Source organism: Eleginops maclovinus, chromosome 7 (assembly GCF_036324505.1).
Source record: "Eleginops maclovinus isolate JMC-PN-2008 ecotype Puerto Natales chromosome 7, JC_Emac_rtc_rv5, whole genome shotgun sequence".
Classification (NCBI taxonomy): Eukaryota; Metazoa; Chordata; class Actinopteri; order Perciformes; family Eleginopidae; genus Eleginops; species Eleginops maclovinus.
The window spans coordinates 584,017-604,758 of record NC_086355.1 but is presented as its reverse complement, the minus strand read 5'-3'; the positions used below and the strand labels follow the sequence as shown (position 1 = coordinate 604,758).

The 20,742-nt window shown below is 47.8% G+C and overlaps 1 protein-coding gene across 1 annotated transcript in view; it reads right to left on the bottom strand.

The window, feature by feature from the left end:
* The window catches only part of LOC134867399 (titin-like), a 196,592-nt gene that overhangs the window by 171,526 nt on the left and 4,324 nt on the right, over window positions 1–20,742 (bottom strand). Inside the window, 32 exon segments of the mRNA XM_063887937.1 lie at window positions 986–1,246; window positions 1,467–1,727; window positions 1,960–2,223; window positions 2,428–2,688; window positions 3,279–3,539; window positions 3,623–3,886; window positions 4,090–4,362; window positions 4,486–4,752; window positions 4,870–5,151; window positions 5,471–7,167; window positions 7,244–7,412; window positions 7,503–7,593; window positions 7,595–7,668; window positions 7,753–7,985; window positions 8,077–8,318; window positions 8,414–8,641; window positions 8,932–9,074; window positions 9,188–9,330; window positions 9,788–9,988; window positions 10,426–10,495; window positions 10,672–10,930; window positions 11,082–11,141; window positions 11,474–11,692; window positions 13,067–13,330; window positions 14,471–14,689; window positions 15,435–15,569; window positions 16,018–16,093; window positions 16,274–16,488; window positions 16,575–16,657; window positions 16,970–17,257; window positions 18,290–18,493; window positions 18,897–19,000. Of these exon segments, the coding sequence (XP_063744007.1) occupies window positions 986–1,246; window positions 1,467–1,727; window positions 1,960–2,223; window positions 2,428–2,688; window positions 3,279–3,539; window positions 3,623–3,886; window positions 4,090–4,362; window positions 4,486–4,752; window positions 4,870–5,151; window positions 5,471–7,167; window positions 7,244–7,412; window positions 7,503–7,593; window positions 7,595–7,668; window positions 7,753–7,985; window positions 8,077–8,318; window positions 8,414–8,641; window positions 8,932–9,074; window positions 9,188–9,330; window positions 9,788–9,988; window positions 10,426–10,495; window positions 10,672–10,930; window positions 11,082–11,141; window positions 11,474–11,692; window positions 13,067–13,330; window positions 14,471–14,689; window positions 15,435–15,569; window positions 16,018–16,093; window positions 16,274–16,488; window positions 16,575–16,657; window positions 16,970–17,257; window positions 18,290–18,493; window positions 18,897–18,987 (7,798 nt within the window). The 5' untranslated portion in view covers window positions 18,988–19,000.

Below are 20,742 nucleotides of genomic sequence, written 5' to 3'. Positions count from 1 at the left end.
TCTGTTAGTGCTGCTTTAGGTATGTACTTCAGGAGGAGGGGCATTCATTAACTCCTCTGAAGGGTCTGCTCAGGAAGACTGCAGTCTCCTCTGACAGGATAGCGGTTCTGAAAGTGGTTCTGGCGGTATGTTCTGGACTCACCTGCAGAACTCTCTCTGCTCTACAGACTCAGAGGAAGTACTGAGAGGGCTCCCACAGTAACGGATGCGGGGGAATCTGTAGCTCTATACGTTAGATCGGGCTGTTTGTCGTGTTTGGTTCCACAGGAGAGGTTTAGCCTTGCTTTGTTAAAACTTCTATTTGTCTCTTTCTCGTTTCTTCTGTCTTTGTTGTTAATGGAGATTAAAACCCTTCCTGGCCCCCCTGTCCGTTATCTTCTCTACACCACAGGGACGTGACGCTGGGACTGGCAATGCTTTTTAAATCCTCCTGGTGGTTGGTTAGCACACAGAGACTCTGAACCACTATACACGGAAAGTTTCGGAACGTTTTCCCCGGATCTTTAGACACTTCTCTGTTTTCGGATTATGAGCACATGTGAAAGAGAGTTTGAGATCTGACCAAAAATGTCAGATTTTTTAGATTCTTTGGGAAAATTTAAAAAGAAATATAAAAAAAAGGGTTTTCTGAATTCTGTGAAAAAGGTCAACATTATGAACCTTTTTTTTCAAAATTCTTAGAAATAATTTGGAGATTTTTGGGGGAAAATAAATATATTTTTTAAGAGGATTTTTATTTTTGAGACTTTCAGAACATTTAAAAACATCATTTTTTATTTATCTTGAATTTTAGAAATGAAATCCCTTCTGGTCAGATCTCAGAGACGTGTTACGTGTGGTCTTCACCCTCCTCCCTTTGGCCTGAAATGGTGAAGCTCAACAAACTAAAATGAACAGAAGATGCATTTAAAGAGTTTCTGTCAGAGAGCTGCCCGCCTCTCTCTTCAGACTTTATTGAGTTATTTAGATTTATTAAAAGTCTTACGGCTGACGGTGAGCGTGGCGGACACGCGGTCGTTCCCGCAGACGAAGGTGTACTCGGCGGCGTCGTCGCGGCTCGTGTTGGTGATCTTCAGCTGGTGGAGTTTCCCCTGAACCACGATCCTGAACTTCTCGCTCATCTCGATCTCCACGCCGTCCTTCAGCCAGGTGGACGGTACGTTGAAGTGAGACACCTCGCACTCAAAGGACGCCGTCTGAGTCTCCGGCACCGCCACGTTCTTCAGGGGCTTGGTGACGCGCAGGGCTGCAGGGGGAAAACACGAGTCAGCAGACATTCAGGATCATTTATATCAGGGGTGTCACAAAAACTCCCAAAACCGGCCTGAGGGTCCAGTCCGGCCCGCGGGGTGCAAACATTAGAAAATAATCAGAGGTCAGAAATATGTAATAATGAGAAGGAGAAGGAGGAGAAGGAGAAGGAGAAGGAGAAGGAGAAGAAGGAGAAGAAGAAGAAGAAGGCTTACCCTCCACGGTGAGCGTGGCGCTGCACTGCAGGTGTCCCACCACGGCGCTGTACTCCCCAGCATGGCTCTGGTCCACGTTCTGCAGAACCAGCTTGTGGGCTTTGCGCTCCGACAGGATCTTGATCTTTTCGCTGGTCCTCAGCTCGGAGCCGTTGAACATCCAGCGCACCGGGATGTCGTCGTGGGACAGACTGAGCTCGAAGGAGGCGGTGCCGTCCAGCAGGGACGTCACGTCCTTTATCTTCTTCACGATCTTAATCGCTGCGGGGGGGGGGGGGGGGGGGCATCAAAGGTTAGAACAAATACTAAAGACTGTGAGGTATTAATATGTGGATTATTATTAGCCAATATTATGGACAGTAATTCATAATAATGGTGTATCAAAATGATCAGAACATTTCAACATAAAGTAAAACACCAGATAAAATAATAATGGTATTTCAATAAATATAGTGGTATAAAAAAATATCCACAATAACCCCCCCCCACTCACTCTCAACGTTGAGCCGGGCGTTGGCGGACAGCTTCCCCAGCTTGAAGGAGTAGACGCTCTCGTCCGTGGTGCTGCAGCCCCGCACCCTCAGAGTGTGCACCGGGCCCTCGGAGGTCATCTGGAACTTGTCGCCGTTCTGCAGTTCCACGCCGTTCCTGATCCACTGAGCGCCCTTCACCCCACTGTGGGTCAACTCCAGAGAGAAAATCGCCTCCTGGGTCTCTGTCACCGTCTGGTTCTTCAGGGTCTTCTTCATCTTCACCACTGCAGGGACACACAGCGGTCATGAAACAAACCCCCCAGGAACTACACAGCTCTGGAGTCTGAAGCTGCAGGCTTTAAATATACTGTAAGTCCCACTATGCTCCCAAACGTCCCACGATGTATGAGAGGAAAACTTTAAACAGCTACAAAGAAAACCAAAGCTTTAGAGCCCCCCCCCCCCCCCCCTCTGCTGTGGTTACTCACCCTCCACCCGCAGGTTGGCGGTGGTCTTGGAGCTGGCCACCTGGTAGGTGTACTCCCCGACGTCCTGCGGTCTGGTGATGACGATGACCAGCCGGCGGACGGCACCCTTCGTCTCGCTCGCCACGTTCTCGCTGAAGTCGATGGGCTGGCCCTCCTTTAGCCAGCGGCCCTCCGCCGAGGCGTTGGCCACCTCGCACTCCAGCACCGCTGTCTGAGACTCGGCCACCGTCACGTCCTGAAGAGGCCGGGTGATGGCGCCCCCTGCAGGAAGAACACGGACACACAGAGGGTGAGGATTCATGGCTTCTCAGAGATGAACCTGCTTTTATTTCAAAGAATATTGTGCCTTAAATCTGTATGACTAACGTTCAAAGAGAATAATGAACTGTTTGAGGTTTTTATTGGACCTTTATCCATCAAAAAATATCAGGGGTTTTTTATTGACGATTTTGAAAGTATTTGGTTGTAAATTAAAATGTTTCTTCTTTAATTCAAGAATCTTTCGAGTGAATTTTCAGGATTTAGTTATTTATTTGTGAATTTGTATGTTTTTTTATTGGATATTATTGGAGTTTTTTCTCCAATATTTGTTATTTAATATCATACAATATTAACAGGATTTTCTCGATAATTTGTACATTTAGTTCACGGGAAATGAACCTTTTTAATAACGGACTGTTTCCTTCTTGTAAATGTAGTTATCTAATATCAGAGAATATCCAACCTAATAAAGTTTGTATCCTAAATGAACCTCTATAATCCTCCGGTTCTTTCATAATATATATAATATGTATCCTCCTGGATCGCTGACATGTGCCTCTCTGTGACTAAGAGGTGCCGGTGCAGTTTACCGGAGACGGTGAGCTTGGCACTGGACGTCTTCTCCCCGGCGTGGAAGGAGTACGCTCCCTCCTCGTCCTTCATGGCGTCGATGACGGTCAGCGAGTGCTTCTTGCCGCTGGACTCCATCTTGTATTTGGGTCCGGCTTTGAGCTGCTGGCTCCTGAAGGTCCAGACCGGGTCGATGCCAGCATGGGAAACCTCCACGCTGAAGGTGACATTCTGGGACTCTGAGCACACCTTGTCCTCCATCTGCTTTACGATGTGCACCTCTGAGGAAGACACAGGGGGGGTTACCGTTAGTCTGTTACCAAAACAAAGAGGAGGATTAAATCTGGGGGGGGTCAGGTCTTACTCTCTACAGAGAGGCTGCAGCTGGTGTCCACCTTCCCCACCACCAGCTTGTAGCGGCCCTCGTCGGAGGCGAAGGTCCGGCTGAAGACGAGCCTCTGCTTGGATCCCTTCGCCACCATCTGGACCCGACTGCTGGCCGTCAGCAGCTTCTCGTTCAGGAACCACTTCACCGAGAGAACGTCCTGCGCCGAGATCTTCGCCTCCAGCACCGCCTTCGTGCCTTCAACGGAGGACACGTCCTTCAGCGGGGTCACGATGTCGATCGCTGAGAGGAAGGAGACGTAAAGACAATCAGCGATCTGACTCCAGAAACTAAAGACAACCGAAGGAAACTAAAGATAACCAACATCTACAACTATATTAAACCAAAGGAAACCAGGATACAACAAAGCCAAACAAAACTCAGGATAACTCAGAAAAAAAGCCCCAGAACCCCCTAGTGCCCCTCATGCTGTGGGTTCCTCTTACTCTGCACGCTGAGCTTCCCGGTGGTGGAGATGTCCTGAGCCAGGACGATGAAGGAGTACGAGGCGGCGTCCTCGCGGCTCACGTTCTCGATCAGCAGCTTGTGGATCTGTTTGTCGATGACGATGTGGACTCGGTCCGAGGCGGTGACGGCCGCCCCGTTCTTCATCCAGCTGCCCTCCACGTTCTCCTGAGAGAAGCGGACCTCCAGCTGGGCGATGTCGCCCTCGCACAACGTCAGGTCGCCGAGCGGCTGCATCAGCGTCACCGGGCGCACTGCGGCGGGAGAAGCACGGCAACATGTTATCCAAATGTTTTCCAAATCCAAGTTAGAACAATATTTAGTGTAGGCAACACATGAGAGAAGACTTCTGGAGCTTCCTCTGTAAAGTCACTTACGCTTCATCTTCAGTGAGGCGCTGGTCTTCAGATCTCCACATACAAAGGTATATTTGCCCTGGTCGGTTTTCCTGACGTCTTTGACGGACAGGGATTGACGTCCTCTGCGGGAGGACATGACGTATTTGCTGCTGGGGGAGAGCTCCTTGTCTCCGAAGTACCAGCTGCCCTCAGCGTCTTCACGGGACAGCTCCACCTCAAACTCTCCGGAGTAGGTCTCCGGCACCTCGATGTTCTCCAAGTGCTTGATCAGTTCCAGGGCAGCACCTTGGATCGGGAACAAACCAAACACCATCACACACTGAAATAAAACCTGGCTAAACTACAGACAACCAGGGCAAAAACTGAGAGAATGGATGTGAGTATTCTGGGGGTAACTCTCACCTTCTACTTGGAGCCTGGCGCTGGTCCTGATGCTCTCGTCGTCTATCACGACACAGGAGTATTCGGCGGCGTCCTTCATATCGATCACCAGCACCGACAGGAAGTGGACCTGTCTGTCAGAGTGCATCCTGTACTTGTCTCCGGAGAAGATCTCACTGTTGTTCTTCAGCCATTTGACTTTGACGAAGGGTTCGTTGGTTTCACACTCAAACGTCACCATGGTGTCCTTCTCGCTGGCGCTGGTGTCCTCTAAGTTCTGGGTGAAGTCTATCGCTGCCTTGGCTGCAAAGAGGGAGTATGACGTTAGAGTCTGACTTACATTCACGCTCGTATCCTACCAAGTTCTGTTTTGTGTTCGCAATCCGATTTACTGTTATTGAAAGTTAGACAACACATTTTCTGATCTTGTTTTGTCAAGTTTGTAATTAACTCCTGATCACCAAACCAGGTGCTCTTCCACGACAGGACAGGTAGAACCCATGTCCAGCTTTAGTTAAAGGACTGTTTGGCTCTATGATAAAAGTAAAGCAACACAAGATGATGAACACCATCTGGATATAAAGACCACCAGAGTACCTCGCATCTGTTTTTAAATGGTTACCTTGCACCAGCAGGAAGGCGTGGCTGGAGGCCTCCCCGGCGATGTTCACGGCTTTGACCATGATGCTTGCGGAGTCCTCTGCGGTCACGTCTCTGATCACCAGTTCACACAGGTGGTCCTCCGGCCAGTACCAGAAGATACGCTCCGTCTTCTCCACCAGGATGCCGTTCTTGAACCACTGGACCTCGGGCTCCGGCCTGCCGACGACTCTCAGTGTGAAGTGGACCTCGTCCATCGGAGCAACGGTCTTGCTTGTGATGCGTTCCAGGATCTTAGGTGCCTCCATGCTGGGGGAGAGCTGGACCCTCTCTGGCTTGATGGTGGGGATAGTGATTTGCCCCTGTTCCTCCATCTTCTTCCTCTCTGCTTCTTCTTTCTCCTTCAGTCTGTGAAGCAGGTCGTCTTTAGTCTTCTTCAGCAGATCCTCGTACGAGTCGTCCCTCTTGCGGGACTTGAGCTCCACGGCGGAGATGGACTCGTAGAAACCTTCCTCCGTCCTGCGCTTGAACTTGCTCTTCAGCTCATCCGTCTCCTCTGAGGTCTTCTCGTGAACCACTCTCTGAGTCTTACGCAGTTTGACCACTTCCCTGTCCTGGGTAGACTCGCTGGTCTGATCCACTTTTAACACGTCAAACCCGACTCTGCCGGGGTCTTGTGCTGCCTCTGCAGCTTTCTGTTCTGGAGCGCGGCGTAGCACGGATCTGAAGTCCTCCTTCTGTTGGATCTCGATCTTCACCGTGTGCTCAGTCGTGCCGAGAGGATTGTCAGCAACCACCCTGACCTCACCAGTGTCGTAGGACTTCACGTCGACGATCTCCAGGTAGTAAATACCGTCGTACCGGAGTCTGTATCTCTTGCTTTTACGGATGAGTTGCCCGTTGAGGTACCAGTTCACCTTTGGTAACGGGTAGCCGGTGACTCTGCAGCGGAATCGGGCAATGTCGCCCTCATAGGCTCTGGCGGGTTCCGGAAGAAGTACGATCTCCGGTTTGCTCTTTTCATATTCGTCATCAGTGGTGACGCCTGCAGGTCCGCCTTCGTGAGCCAGGCGCTCAAACTCTTCCATCCGGTGTCCACCTTTCCTGCCTTCAGGGAGCTGAGTCTCCTCAACCAGGCCTTTCTCGTCCTTTACAATCAGCGTGGCAGACGTCTGGTCTGCCCCGTACTTGTTAGTAGCCCTGCAGGTGACGACGCCGCTGTCTCTGGCGTAAGCCGCTTCGTAGTCCAGACTGCAGTATCCAAACTCGTTGACCATGCGCAACCGGTTGGCGGCCTCCAGGGGTTTCCCATCGTGCAGCCACTCCACCACCATGGTGGGGTCTCCGATGGGCGTCAGCCGGCACTCGAAGTGAGCCGTGCTGGAGCGCTTCATCCGGATGGAGGTCAGCTTCTTCTTGAACTGAGGCTTCTGCTGCTTCTCTTTGTCGTACAGGTCGCCCTCCTCCCACTGGTCCTGGCCATAACGAAGGTGCAGGGGCTCCAGCTCGGGCGCTGCGATCTCCTTGGCTTTGTAGGTTCCTTTGGTGATTATGAGCCTCCTCTCAGCTTGAGGAGCGGCAAAGTCCACCTCCACGTTGACCCTGCAGCGGGTGGTGTCTCTGCCGGCCTTGTTGATAGCAGTAGCTGTGTACCAGGCGCTGTCTGAGCCTGAGGACGCTGGGATCTGGAATTTGGCCTGTCCTTTGGTTCCTTCAACCCTGAAATCAGATATATTGATCAGCACAAACTGCTCTCAGGGGTTAAAGAATCAAAGACCAAATCAGAGATACTCACTTGATATGTGGGTGCTTCTGTGGGGAGATGATGTCGCTGTTTTTCAGCCACACAATGTCGGGCAGGGGGTTTCCAATGGCTTTGACAGCCAGCTCTACCAGAGTGCCCTGCTTCACTGTGAGGTTCTTCAGCTTCTCAACAAACTGAGGGCGCGCCAGGCTTTCCCGAGCTGTGAGGGGGAAATAAAGAGGATGAGAGGTCATTTAATTACATTGAACTGTGTACTGTGAGTATATGTTGATATCTGTTTCTGACGTACCTTCCACAGTGAGAGTCAGAGAGATAGAGGTGCGTCCGGCTCGGTTCTGGGCAACCACGGTCCACTCTCCGGAGTCCTGGGGCAAGGCGGGGGACGATGATCAGGGACTGGGTACCGTCCTCTTTAATCACTATCTTGTGTGTGTAGTCATTTCCAACTTGTTGTCCTGAAAAAACGAGGGTAAAATGGTCTAAGGGTTTGCAGACGCAACACACAGAGCTGGGTTTCCAGAATGAGTTGTTTTTCTCACCGTTGTGGAACCAGAAGGTGTCGGGCATCGGTCTGCCAACCACTTTCAGGTCAAATCTGGCAGTCTGCCCCTCGGAGCATTTGATGGAGGAAGGTTTGAGGACAAATACGGGTTTGTAGAGTCTTTCCAGCTGAGCCTCGTCGGTGTCGTCCAGCCGGCGGGACGGAGAGCGTCCGGGCGAACGACTGGAGGAGCGTCCAGGAGAGCGGCTCATAGAGCGAGGAGACGAGGATCTGAGTAGCGGGAAAATCAGAGTGTTAATGGAGGAGTCTGTTTGGTTTCAGGGCATTAAGGCAGATATTGAGGTCAAATTTAGTTTTCTACCTGATCCTCTGCATGGCCGGTTGGGGGGTGTATCTCTGGGGGGTCACGGCTCCGGACGGCTCCACGTAGAGCTTGCCGGAGCTGACGGCGTTCCCCTTCATGTTGCTGGCGAAGGCGGTGTAGACACCCTCGTCTTCCGGCTGCACCACGGGCAGGCGGAGACTGGCTCGTCCGTCCTGGAGAACCTCCATCTGGTGGCGGCCGCCGGCGCGCAGACGCTGGCCATCTTTGAACCAGGCGATCTGCAGGATCACACATTCAGACACAAATGAGTTAGGAAACGTGAGGAAGCTTACATCGCTCCAGCCCTAGCTTATGTAGTGTGTATTTAGCGTACCTTTGGCAGGGGGTTTCCGCTCGTCATGCAGTGGAAGGTGACTCCCATGCCGTCGATGATTCGGTAGTTTTTGACGGGCGTCTGGAAAGCGGGCTGCACGGCGTCCTGCTCGGTAGCCGTCAACATCAGCTCTCCGTCCTCTGTCACAATCTCTCTGTAGCTGATCCTCAGGATCCGCAGCTCCACCTCCTGGATGATCCGCTCCTCGAAGGCCGAGATCAGGAACTCCTGAAGAGGCAGCGGACAGACATTAGATATGAACTGGGACTCATTCATTATGAGGATGTCACAGAGTCCTTTTTACTTAAATGCACATAAACACAAGATAAAAACAATGTTAAGTCTTTACTGTTTTTATAAATGATCCGTATAAGTCTTGAATAAATACACAACAAACTGGTGTTCATTGTTTATTTGCACTATCATTTCCTGTTAAAGGAGGCCTGCTGTGTCCGGGATATTTGTGGATCTTTATTTCTGTTCTCTATCGTGACTTGCACATTCAGAGGGTATCGTACTGTTTCTGAGACGAAGCTCATGGGGGTGGTGACCCTCCTCTGCTCCATCTCGTACTGAGTCACGACGACCACCGGCTCCGGCACCACCGCCACTTCTGTTTTATACGTCACGTCCTGTTGCTTCATGTAGGCTTCATATTCCTCTGCGCGCACACACACACACACACACACACACACACACGTGAGACTTGGACCGAACAAAGCTTTCTAAAGAGAAGATAACTGGTTAATAAGAGAGGAGGAGGAAGAGGCGTACCTTCCTCCAGCAGGCGGGCGGAGGCCGAGGTTTCTCCATGTTGGTTCTTCAGGAAGACGGAGTAGTCTCCGGCATCGTCAGCGAACGTCATGGAGATCTCCAGCTTGCACTCTCCGGTCTCCTTCTTGTAAGCCACTTTGTATCTGAAGATAAACATTATGAACACGTTAATAATGAGTTATTGGCAGCAAAATAAATACTACAATTAGAAGTATGAAGGACTTGGGCTGCCAACAATAAGACTCATTCTTTTAATAAATAGGATATAAATTTTGTTGTGGTTTATTTATTTTCACGTTACTCACACTTTGAATCTTTCTATATTTACATTTCTCTCTTATTTCAATTGTTTCTGAATTAATAATGTGTTTACATTTAATGGGAACCTAATCCTCATTAAAGTGAAGCCAATTCTAAACACGTTATATCCTTTGTGGAGGTTTAATAAACAAAATATATTCATAACTGAACCAGAAAATCTTCTTTAACTCCTAAAGAAGATTTTCTATATACTTATGAAGTCCCTGCAGCGTCTAAAGTATACGGTAGAGATGTGCCGGGGATTTAAAGGTGATGTAAATGTAATATTAAATGTGTTACCTGTATCCAGTGGTGAGGGGCACGCCACTCTTCTTCCAGATGATGTGAGGTCTGGGGCTTCCTGCCACCTGACACTCGAACACCACAGCCCCGCCTTCCACGAGCTTCTGTACGCTCGGTTTCCTGATGAAGGAGGGAGGGGCGGCCTCGCCCGACATCACCTCCACCACCTCCGTCACCACGGTCTGCTCCATCGACACACTGAGGGACAAACAGCTGCCTTAATACTGGGGACCCTCACAAGATAATGCAGGGGTAAAAATAAAGGCTTAAATCCCCGAGTTCCTCTCCCAACATTTTCAGAATTCTGATTGTTTTCCTAGAATTTGAGTTTTTGATTGTAATTAAAAACAAATTAGAATGTTTTTCTTTTTCAAATTTCTCTTCTGTCTCATATTTCAACTTTCCCCCTTCAAGATTTCACTTTCTTATTCAAGATTTCACTTTTCTTTAAAAGCTTTACTTTTTTCTGACTTCAGACTGGGCTCTGGTTTCAGACTGAGGGTGAAAAGAGGTGCTGCAGCACAGGCAGTCTGAGAAAAATGGCTAATTGAACATGAAAGCATGGAATCAGTAGAGACATTACACATTGATATCAGCCTGCACATAAGTACAATAGAGCCTCTTTAATAACTCACGTTTTCTCCTGAGTCATTCCCATTTCAGTCACAGTCGTAGTCTCCTCTCTGCTCTCGATCTCCTCTGACACTGCAAATGAAAGGACATGTCAGGCAGGATTCAAAATCATTCAAGTATGTTCTTTATTTATTTTAGCACTGTTATTGTGTACTACCTACAGTAAGCTTCTAGTGAAGATAAAGAGACTCTTTCAGCTTTTATTTTGAAAACCAAGACTAATCCTTAGCGTCTTTAGCTCCCATTACCTTTGACCAGAAGGTAGCAGGAGGTGCTGACGGTGCCGGCCTCGCTGGTGGCGGTGCAGGTGAAGCGGCCACTGTCCTCGGCGAAGGCCTCGCGGATCACCATGCGGGCGAAGCCGGCGCTGTAGGTGAGCTGGAAGTCAATGCTGCTCTCGATCTTGTAGTCCTCTCTGAACCACATGACGCTGGGGGCAGGCTGACCTCCAATCTGGCACTCCAAGGTCACGCTCTCACCCTCCGTCACCGTCACGTTCTTCAGACCCTGCAGCACAGAGTAAATCACAAACATTAACCAGGAGGTGGTCCCATCTGCTCCCTCTGTGGGCCGATGTTAAAGTTTCAGGGATTAAAAACTGATATTTGGATTCTGAGATGCCAGGAATGGTTTCAATGATCGATGATGAAGTACTCACAGCAATAAGAGTGGGAGGAACCACGGGCTCCTGGGCCCTGGAGGGGACTGCAGCCGCCTCCTGAGGACAAACAAGATACCAGTTAAACACAGGAGACTACAGCGGGGGGAGGGGGTGTCTGTGGAGATGGGGTCCTGTGAGGATGGAGGTCTGTGAGGGTGGAGGTCTATAAGGATGGAGGGGGAAGAGTCGGTTAAAACAGATCAACCCTGCAGAGACGGAGGGGTGGAGGTATGGACAGGAAGTGGAGACAGACAGGAAGTGGAGACAGGAGTCGGGGTGGAGACAGGAAGTGGAGATGAAGACAGGAAGTGGAGGGTTTTTCATGAAGTGATAATTGAACTCCACAGGGGATTAACTGAAGGCGGTGAATGGGGGGGGGTCCCACCAACCTGTGGCTCCCAGTCCTCAAACTCCTCCTCACTGATCCCTCCCTGATATCTGGGGTCTCTGAAAGGGGGAGGCAGGGGCTCGGGGGCCACGCTCGGCACTCCCCTGCGGGAAGGGCTGGGAGACTTGACGGGTTTGATGATCCTGCGGGTGGGGCCGGGGGAGACGGGGGAGGAGAACTCTCTGTGAAGAGACGCCATGGCCGAGCCGGCGATGGAGACCTGGCCGAGCCAATGAGAAGATGGTAAGAGCACGGTGAGAGCCAATGAGAGCACGGTGAGAGCCAATGAGAGCCAATGAGAGGATGGTGAGAGCCAATGAGAGCCAATGAGAGGATGGTGAGAGCCAATGAGAGGACGGTGAGAGCCAATGAGAGCCAATGAGAGGATGGTGAGAGCCAATGAGAGGAAGGTGAGAGCCAATGAGAGGATGGTGAGAGCCAATGAGAGGATGGTGAGAGCCAATGAGAGGATGGTGAGAGCACGGTGAGAGCCAATGAGAGGACGTGAGTGATGAGGGAGCAGGCGGGACGTTGAACATTTTTAAGGAGATGTTATTATTCATTTATCTTTTAACTGCTCCTAAAATGTTGCCCTATTAGTAATTGTTCAATGGATTCAATGGTGTGTATTTAAATGATTAGTTATTGATTATTTTGTATTTATCATCGACATTCATTTTAAAATTGTATTTTCTTTCATTTTATTTAATGATTTGAATGTATTTGTTCATATTTCACTAAATCAATTATTATTATTATTAATTTAGACAAAATAAACACATTTGACTTTCATTTCATTCATCATTGTGTTGCCTTTCTTTAAAGATTAATATTCATTTCAAAGTGAAAGCATTTGTTTGCGGTACCTAGGATACATGTGCATTTATTAGGGGAATGTCTTCAGTTGACATCAAGACATGCAGCCGATCTGTTTGTATTTCCAGTTTCACACTCAAAATCTTTCAGTACATTTCAAGAAAAGCCCAGCCTTGGGATGATTGGAGGATTCAAGTTGTTAGATTCCTGTCTAGCTTTGCATAGTCACGCGCTGCAAGGGCAGAATAATCAAAGCGTATGCATGTTTACTTCTTTTACTCAATCAAGTCATTTTATTGAGTACCTTTTTTTAAATGTAAATATGTTATTGTTATTTTTAAATTGCTCCTAACATTTTGGCATATTAGTAATTGCTAGATTGGGGAGTTGTGAAGCATGCAGTTTGTGAAGCCATTATAAATGTAATTACATAAACCACGTCTTAAATCACTCCGCTAAATCTAGAACTATTCATATCAATAAAACGGTAAACTAGATTTCATCTGTCGCCCAGTTATCTAAGGTGGATCCAGAAAGTCAAAACCAGAATTTATTTAGTGTTTGTTGTGATCCATACAGGACGCGGTGAGGGCGGTGATGGAGGTGATGGAGGTGATGGAGGTGATGGCTCCAAAATGAAAATGTGATGTTTGTTTGTTTGTTTGTTTGTTTGTTTGTTTGTTTGGGTCTCAGTGAATCACAGCCTGTTGTTGAGGTGTAGCTGTTAGGGGGGAGATGGAGGGTTTTAGGGAGATGATGATGGCGGGCCTCCTCTTACCTCGCTGCTCGCCTCAGGTTTAGGAACTGAGACTTTAGAGACGGTGAAATGTGGAACCGCAGACGGAGCGGCGTCCACGTGAGGGGGTAGTCCTGCAAAGATCTGAATCTGAGCCGGTTCTGCAGAGACCTGAATCTGAGCCGGTTCTGCAGGGATCTGAATCGGTTCTGCAGAGACCTGGACCTGAGACAGTCCTGCAGAGACCTGGACCTGAGACAGTCCTGCAGAGACCTGGACCTGAGACAGTCCTGCAGAGACCTGGACCTGAATAATAAAACATGTATTTTTACCACATCTAATAATATATTCATATTTGTTTATTTATTGAATTTAATTTCTTAGAATTTGAATTTAATACCAAATAAGAAATGAACTTATTTATTGAAGTATTTATTATTTTGTGTGGAAGCGTATGGCTGCCACACAAAAAGGCTCAGTATCACATCAGGTGATCATGTTCACGTTATTTCCTGCTGATGAAAGGCTCAGACAATCTATGTGGGGTTTTGTATTGAATAAATGAAGTGCATACAGAAAGTGTTAAAGTCTACAAAAACATCTCAACCCAAAAACCCTGCAGCGGTGAAGTCTCACAGAAACAGAGGACAGAAGACTGTGCAGCAGAAACACCTCTACAGACGTCAGCAGGTCGACAGCAGTATGGTGTTGTGTATCAGGCTGTGGTGCTGAACCAAGCGATTGCTTATTGTTGCAACACGTGCATAATGAGACGATCAGGGAACATCGGTAAATTGCAGTGTGTCAATCGGATGTTCTAATCCATCGGTATTTATTTTTCAGAGGGGATTGACACAAACATGCCTGCGCAGGTGCTTGCACGCCGTCAGGTCGATCGTATGATCCTGCAATAGCGGAGGCCGCATAGCAGCGCTAACGTCAAAGACACATTATACATTACTCTAAATTGAGCAGGATGCAGGGACAACAATATTTGGGAAGGCTTAGCCTTCCATAGCCTACAGTAGCCGCCCCCCATGCATGGGGTTGTACCGAAGGAAGATCGAATCCGACCCTACTGAGGTAGCACCGTTCCTCATTGATCAACTGGAGGGGCACAGAAGGAGCAGCAGGAGCTCCCTGGGACACATGCCAGTTCAGTTGGAGACGCATGCCATGTGAAAGACAGTCTAGGCTGGACATCTGTTCTTGTAAAACGTGAAACCTTTGAGGGAATACCGGGACTGAGCCTTTTTATACTGTGGCAGCAATACCTTCGTAATTCTGGCTTCAAATATTCAGCCTGTTTCCAGTTATAATAATAATTATAATGTCATATTATTCAAATGAAACCTAGCTCATTAAATATTCTTATTTCTGTATTTATGTAATTTTGATAATATCTGAATATGAAGAAAGGTTTATTATTATGGGATCTGCTCGGACCTTTGTCTCCGTGGTTTCAGTAGGACGACTTTTCTCCACAACAACTTCCTGTTTCTGTTCCGTGGTTTTCTCCACTTGTTGTTTTATCTCCACCTGTACCACCTCTTCTTCTTCTGCTGCTCCGCCGCTCTCCACCTGTACGGCGGGCTGGCGGACGCGAGCGAGGTCGACGGCGGCGACAACCGTGGCCACCGCCGTCGCTTTCCCCCCCCCTTCCGCCTGGAGACAAAACACACAGCTCAGGACCTCCAGAGCACTCTGTCACACACTCTAAAGACACCACAGAAGAAGAAGAAGCAGGGCCCTGCATGGTGCAGCTTTAAGAGGACACAGATTCACAGGAAACACAGACCTGTCTTTAGAGACACCAGACGGGTGTTAGAGGAGAGAGAGGACAAATAAAGAGACAGAGACTGAGGACAACAGAGAGGAAGAGGCTCAAACACAAGGCTTTGAAGATGTCAGGCAGGTGGAGGTGATGGCAGCAGGGGGGGTCTTCCTGCTCAGATGACCCTTGATGTGAGCCTGATCCACAGCAGTGCTCGTCTCTCCCGAGGAAACATGCTTATTTAACCTGTATTATTACTCAGGATGCATTAATGCAGAGTCACTGCGGGTTATTTGAATTTGAAATCATACATAAAATATGATGATATTATTATATTAGCTTTATTTGATAAATAAAATAATTCAAATTAAAAGTAAATAAATTGCAATTTTCGTCAGTTATTTATTTACATGACTTAATATATGTTTTAAATATATGTAATCATCTTAAAGGCTTGTCGCTTCAAGTTATTGCAACTAAAAATAACTAGAAATATAAAAAAACTGAAAATATAATAATTGGGATAAATTGTTTTTAAAAAAAACTTAATTCAAAAGTTAAAGAAGCAGCCCCAGCACACATTCATGCTTCCTGTGACAGATTCCTGTCTGCATGCACTTCCTGCCCCCCCCTCACCTCTCTGGAGCTCATCTCCCAGCTCTGCTCCATGTGCATCTGGGTGGAGCTGCTGCTGCTGACGGAGGTGAAGCTGCTCTCAGCCTGCAGTGCCGAATGCTTCCAGGGGGGGGGCACCTCCGCAGAAGAGGACAACTGCAGTGGGAGGGGGGGGGGGGGGGGGATTTAGTTTCACTTTACAACACTGTGGTTCTAAAAATAACACATTCCTGCAGGAGAGACAGCTGACACTCCAATATAGTGTGTGTGTGTGTGTGTGTGTGTGTGTGTGTGTGTGTGTGTGTGTGTGTGTGTGTGTGTGTGTGTGTGTGTGTGTGTGTGTGTGTGTGTGTGTGTGTGTATGCTACTTAGTAAAAGTAAAAAGGTGAAATTTGCTAAATGTACTTGTACAGGTATTAAATCTAAACATAGACAATGCAGAAAACCCCCCCAAAAAAACATTTGAAAAATCGAAATAATTCAAATATAAATGAATAAAAAAGAAAGAAAAATAATCATTTAAATAAAAATCCTAAATAATTCAAAGACTTCAAATGACTTGAACATTTTGTTACTGTGGATGATCTCTGATAAATGTCCTCACCTGTTTGCGGGATATGATGGGAGACTTCACAGGTCTGATGGGGGAGATGGAGACTCTGCTGGAGGGGGAGACGGGTCTGCAGGACACAGGAGGAACACACACATACGCATGTATTAAAAAGGAATGGAAATGGCAAAACCAGAAGCTGAAAGACGTTCTGTCCCCTTGTCTTAAAGACGCGGACCCCTTTAAATACTTCATACACACTTCAGATACATGAGGTCTACATGTATATTCTGGGTGGGGGCGTAGTTACCTGACGGGGGCGGGCTGTGGGCCCTTCACGTGACGGACAGGTGAAGGTGACTGCTGCCGGCCCCCTCCCACTTTAGAGACGTAGGACTGTGGGGAACGGGAGGTGGGCTTCGGGGGAACCCGCGGGGGGGTTTTGTGAGCCGAATGCTTAGTCATCATTCCTGATTCCATGTGCATCTCCATCATGGAGGAGGACTGGAAGCTCGCCTCCATCTTCTGAAACAGAGACACCCTTCAGCTTCAGGCCCTTATAAAGAGAACAGGTGAGTTACTGGGGGAGACAGGTGTGTGTGAGCGCTCACCCTCTGCACGGTGGTGTGGGAGGCAGCGGCCATCTGAGACGTCACGATCGTCTTGGTCTTCTTCGCGGGGACGGCCTCCTCGCCTGCAGCAGGAACAAGAGAGAGGATCACTAAATATATTTCTGAAGCAAGGGAGGAGCAGAGTCATCCCTGACCAAAGAAGGCTTGGATTATTACTTTACTAACCGTTAACCCCTGCTCCCCAACTTTATGCTAGGCTAGGCTAACCATTCTCTCTACTTTATGTCTATATGCTAAGCTAGTTAAAACATGTCCTGGATGCTCAGAGATCAAACTCTAAAACACCAGACTGTTGCTCCAGTTTATATCGTGTATTTCTAGACGTCGTTATTTATTCTTTGTATCTTTGTGGTTGCCGGGCAGGTTTCCCGCACCTTGCACCAGCAGCTCGCAGGTGGAGGTGGCTCGTCCGCTGCTGTTGGTGGCGGTGGCAGAATAATTCCCAGAATCCTCGGGGAAGGCCTCAGCGATCAGCAGGCTGTGCAGCTCGCCCTCCTGCAGGATCCTGAAGTCGGCCGAGCTCTGGATCTCCGCGCCCTCCCTGAAGAACTTCACCACGGGGAGGGGGATGCCGGACACTCGGACGTCCAGCCTCACCTGGCTGCCCTGCCGGACTGTGGAGCTCTGCAGCCTCTGCAGGAAGTTTGGAGGGGCTGTCTCAGCTGTGGGGGGGGGGGGGGGGGGATGCTTCGTTAGGACCGTTATTTTATATGTATGTTCTTACACATTTACTCGTACATTGGTCACACACTGGACTCCAGTCATATAAATGAAAATAAGAGGTTACTCGCTAACAGGCTAAAGCTAAGTCGACACTCTGATCAACTTCCAGTCATATCAATAAAAAGAAGCAGTTAATTTAGAAGTCAATTCAAAGTAGCAGTAGACAGGAAGTAAACACTACAGGGAACAGACAGGAAGTAAACACTTAAGGGAACAGCAGAAGAAGACAGACAGGAAGTAAACATTTAGGGGAACACACAGGAAGTAAACACTAGAGGGAACAGACAGGAAGTAAAGACTAAAAGGAACACACAGGAAGTAAAGACTAAAGGGAACACACAGGAAGTAAACACTAAAGGGAACACACAGGAAGTAAACACTAGAGGGAACAGACAGGAAGTAAACACTACAGGGAACAGACAGGAAGTAAAGACTAAAGGGAACACACAGGAAGTAAAGACTAAAGGGAACACACAGGAAGTAAACACTACAGGGAACACACAGGAAGTAAACACTACAGGGAACACACAGGAAGTAAACACTAGACGGAACAGCAGAAGACAGACAGGAAGTAGGGACCAGGTTATGGGCTCTGCAGAAACCTGATGAACGGTAAAGTTTGGAGCTGTGTATCTGTGATCTGGAGCCTCAGAGCCTAAGAGCCTAAGAGCCTCAGAGCTTCAGAGCCTGAGTCTCAGAGTGTCAGAGCCTCAGCAGAGGTGAAGCAGTTAATCTGTGGCTGGGCGCAGTGCTCCTGTTAAGGGAAGCTATGCGGCAGCAGCTGCTTCTATATCTGTTTCATCACAGGATGAAGTGCCAGGCCCTCAGAGAGGGACACATTTAGACTCTCAAACAATACATAACTTTGCCACAGTGCATGTCTCTGTTTGGTCTTGTGTCTCTGGTTTTTATTTGTTGTCTTTTTCCTTTTTATGTCAGTTTTTTGTCTGAGGTTGTTCTGTGAGCCTCACCTGTGACGAGAAGTTCTGCAGTGCTGGTGGCTTGTCCGGCTCCATTGGTCGCTCTGACGGAGAACCTCCCACTGTGTGCGGCAGTCACAGCAGGGATCCTCAGAACAGCGCGGCCATCGCTGAACGAGATCTGAATGCCGGGCAGAACCGCGGCGGAGAGAACCTGGCCATCACGGAACCAGCTCACCTCAGGAACAGGAGAACCTGCAGAGAACCAGAACCGGAGTTACAGGAGGTTGTTAGCCTAGCTTAGCACAAACACTGGAAACAGTAAGAAACTGCTAGCCTAGTTTCATCTAATTAAAAGGATAAATAAACTCTAAGTTTCAGCTTTTATATCCAAATGAAAGCCCTGCTGCATCCTGAGAAGCATGACTGCTTTAGTATTCAAAAATAAAATGTAATAACTAACAATAGTAATGTTATGTTTATATATTATATATTTCTATGAATATTATTATTTTAAAATTAAAATCTAACACTAGCTAGCAGGAAATCTTAATTATGAATTCTGGTTGCTCTTTATTTATTCCAAGAACTATTTTTGGCAGCCTAAAAGCCAATACATAAAACCGACTGATGTCACAGATATCTGAGGCGTCCTCACCGCTGACTTGAGCCTGGAACGTCGCAGCACTACCCTCTAGTGCCACGACGCTCTGCAGCGGCTGCAGGAACGTCGGCGCCTGTGTTGACATGTTGGTCGGCACCCTGCAGGAAAAGCAAACAAACAAACAAATAAACAAATGGTCAGAGCAAAATAGAAAACAGAGCAAGAACACATTTACAAGAATCAGAAACCAACATTATCAACAAAATGTACTTTTCCAATTTTAATTGAACGTCCTTCATCCTGCCTATTAATACAAAAGGGAATTATTTTCTGTTGCAGGTTTTTAGTTTAGCTCCTTATGTATAAATAAATAGGGAATTTAATCTAAAATAACAAAAACAACAACAATTATATAATCTAAAATATAGAATGCTGGGAATAAAACTAATGACCATGAAGGAAGTTATTTTTAAGTCACCAGATTAAGAAGTGAAAAACTACATTTCTATATATTCAACATGAACAACTCCAAACCAGCTTAATTTCACCCAAAATACCATCTGCTCCAAAGATAACAACGTTATAATCACCAGTGTTTGCACAGTTGAATGCCCAATAACCAGCCTCTGCTCTCACCTGCACCACTCAATCATTTGTAATTAGAAAGAAACTTGGCACTGACTTAAATAAAGCTACACTTCATTGTGTTTTTCCACATATGCTTCTCCTTGTTCAACACCTGCTGCCTACATTACCCACAATGCAACTCCACATCCAGGAGTCATTCATCAGCTCTATTCTGCACCAATTAGGCCTATGTCACAGTGACCATAGTGACCCTAGTTACATGACAAACAACGATGGCCGCCTCCGGTCGTCGCTGTGATTGTAGTGTACCGGGCTGCTCAACGTCAAAGCAAAGACAGCCGTACCTCAGTTTCCAAGATTTCCCGAAAGACCAACTGCTCCGCAAGTCTTGGGTGAGGCTGATACGGAGGGATGAAGGTCCCTCGTTTAATGTTCTCAGGGGTAGCACGTTTGTCTGCAGTTCGCATTTTGACAAGGAGAGCATACGTCTCGGAAAGTGGGCGGTTTCCCCGGAATAGCTGGAGGGAGATTCGGACTCTTCGCCATTCGGTGTTTGATCGCGTTCATGCACGCCTTGGAGTAAGTGAGGAGCTCCAGGCTTGTGCTAGCGACTCAGCTGTGGAGGAACAACAGCCCACCGCCGAAGACCACCAAGAACCCGCCTCAGACCACAACTACGCCCTCTACTCTGGTGTAGGGGATGCTGCTGCTGCTGCCGAAGGTCAGGAGTTTAGAAAATCAACTGAGGGACATTCCCTGTACACTAAACATCAGCAGGGACTGTGCGACTGACCAGGAGTTCCGGTTCTACACCCGGTTTCCGTCAGAGAAAGTATGTTGGTCTACCCTCAGCTTCCAGGGTAGTGTATTGGAGCAGAGCCCAGAGGACAAGTGATGTCGTTCACTAGTTGAACCACATCGTCTTAACTGACTTTCGGAAGATTATGCAGCGATGTTGTCCAGCGACAACTGTCAGCCATGTTGAATGCGTTAACCGCAAGTTAGAGACCCTTCTTCGGCGATTGTTGACAGGTACTTCCTGCTTTCAACTGTGACGTGACACAGGCCTTACAGCTCTACACTTCTTCCACACTAAGTCTCAATAGTAGTAAATAAAACGTACTTAAATGATTATCGACAACACTTTAATATATATATATATATATAATCCAATACATCAGACAGGACACAGGACGTCTCTGCTGAACAACAACCACATACTGCTTTCATTCCTCTGACGGTGAGGCTTCATCTTCAATTAGCCTCAAACTGAGAAACCCTAACGGTGATCAGACTGTACACCCTGACCCTG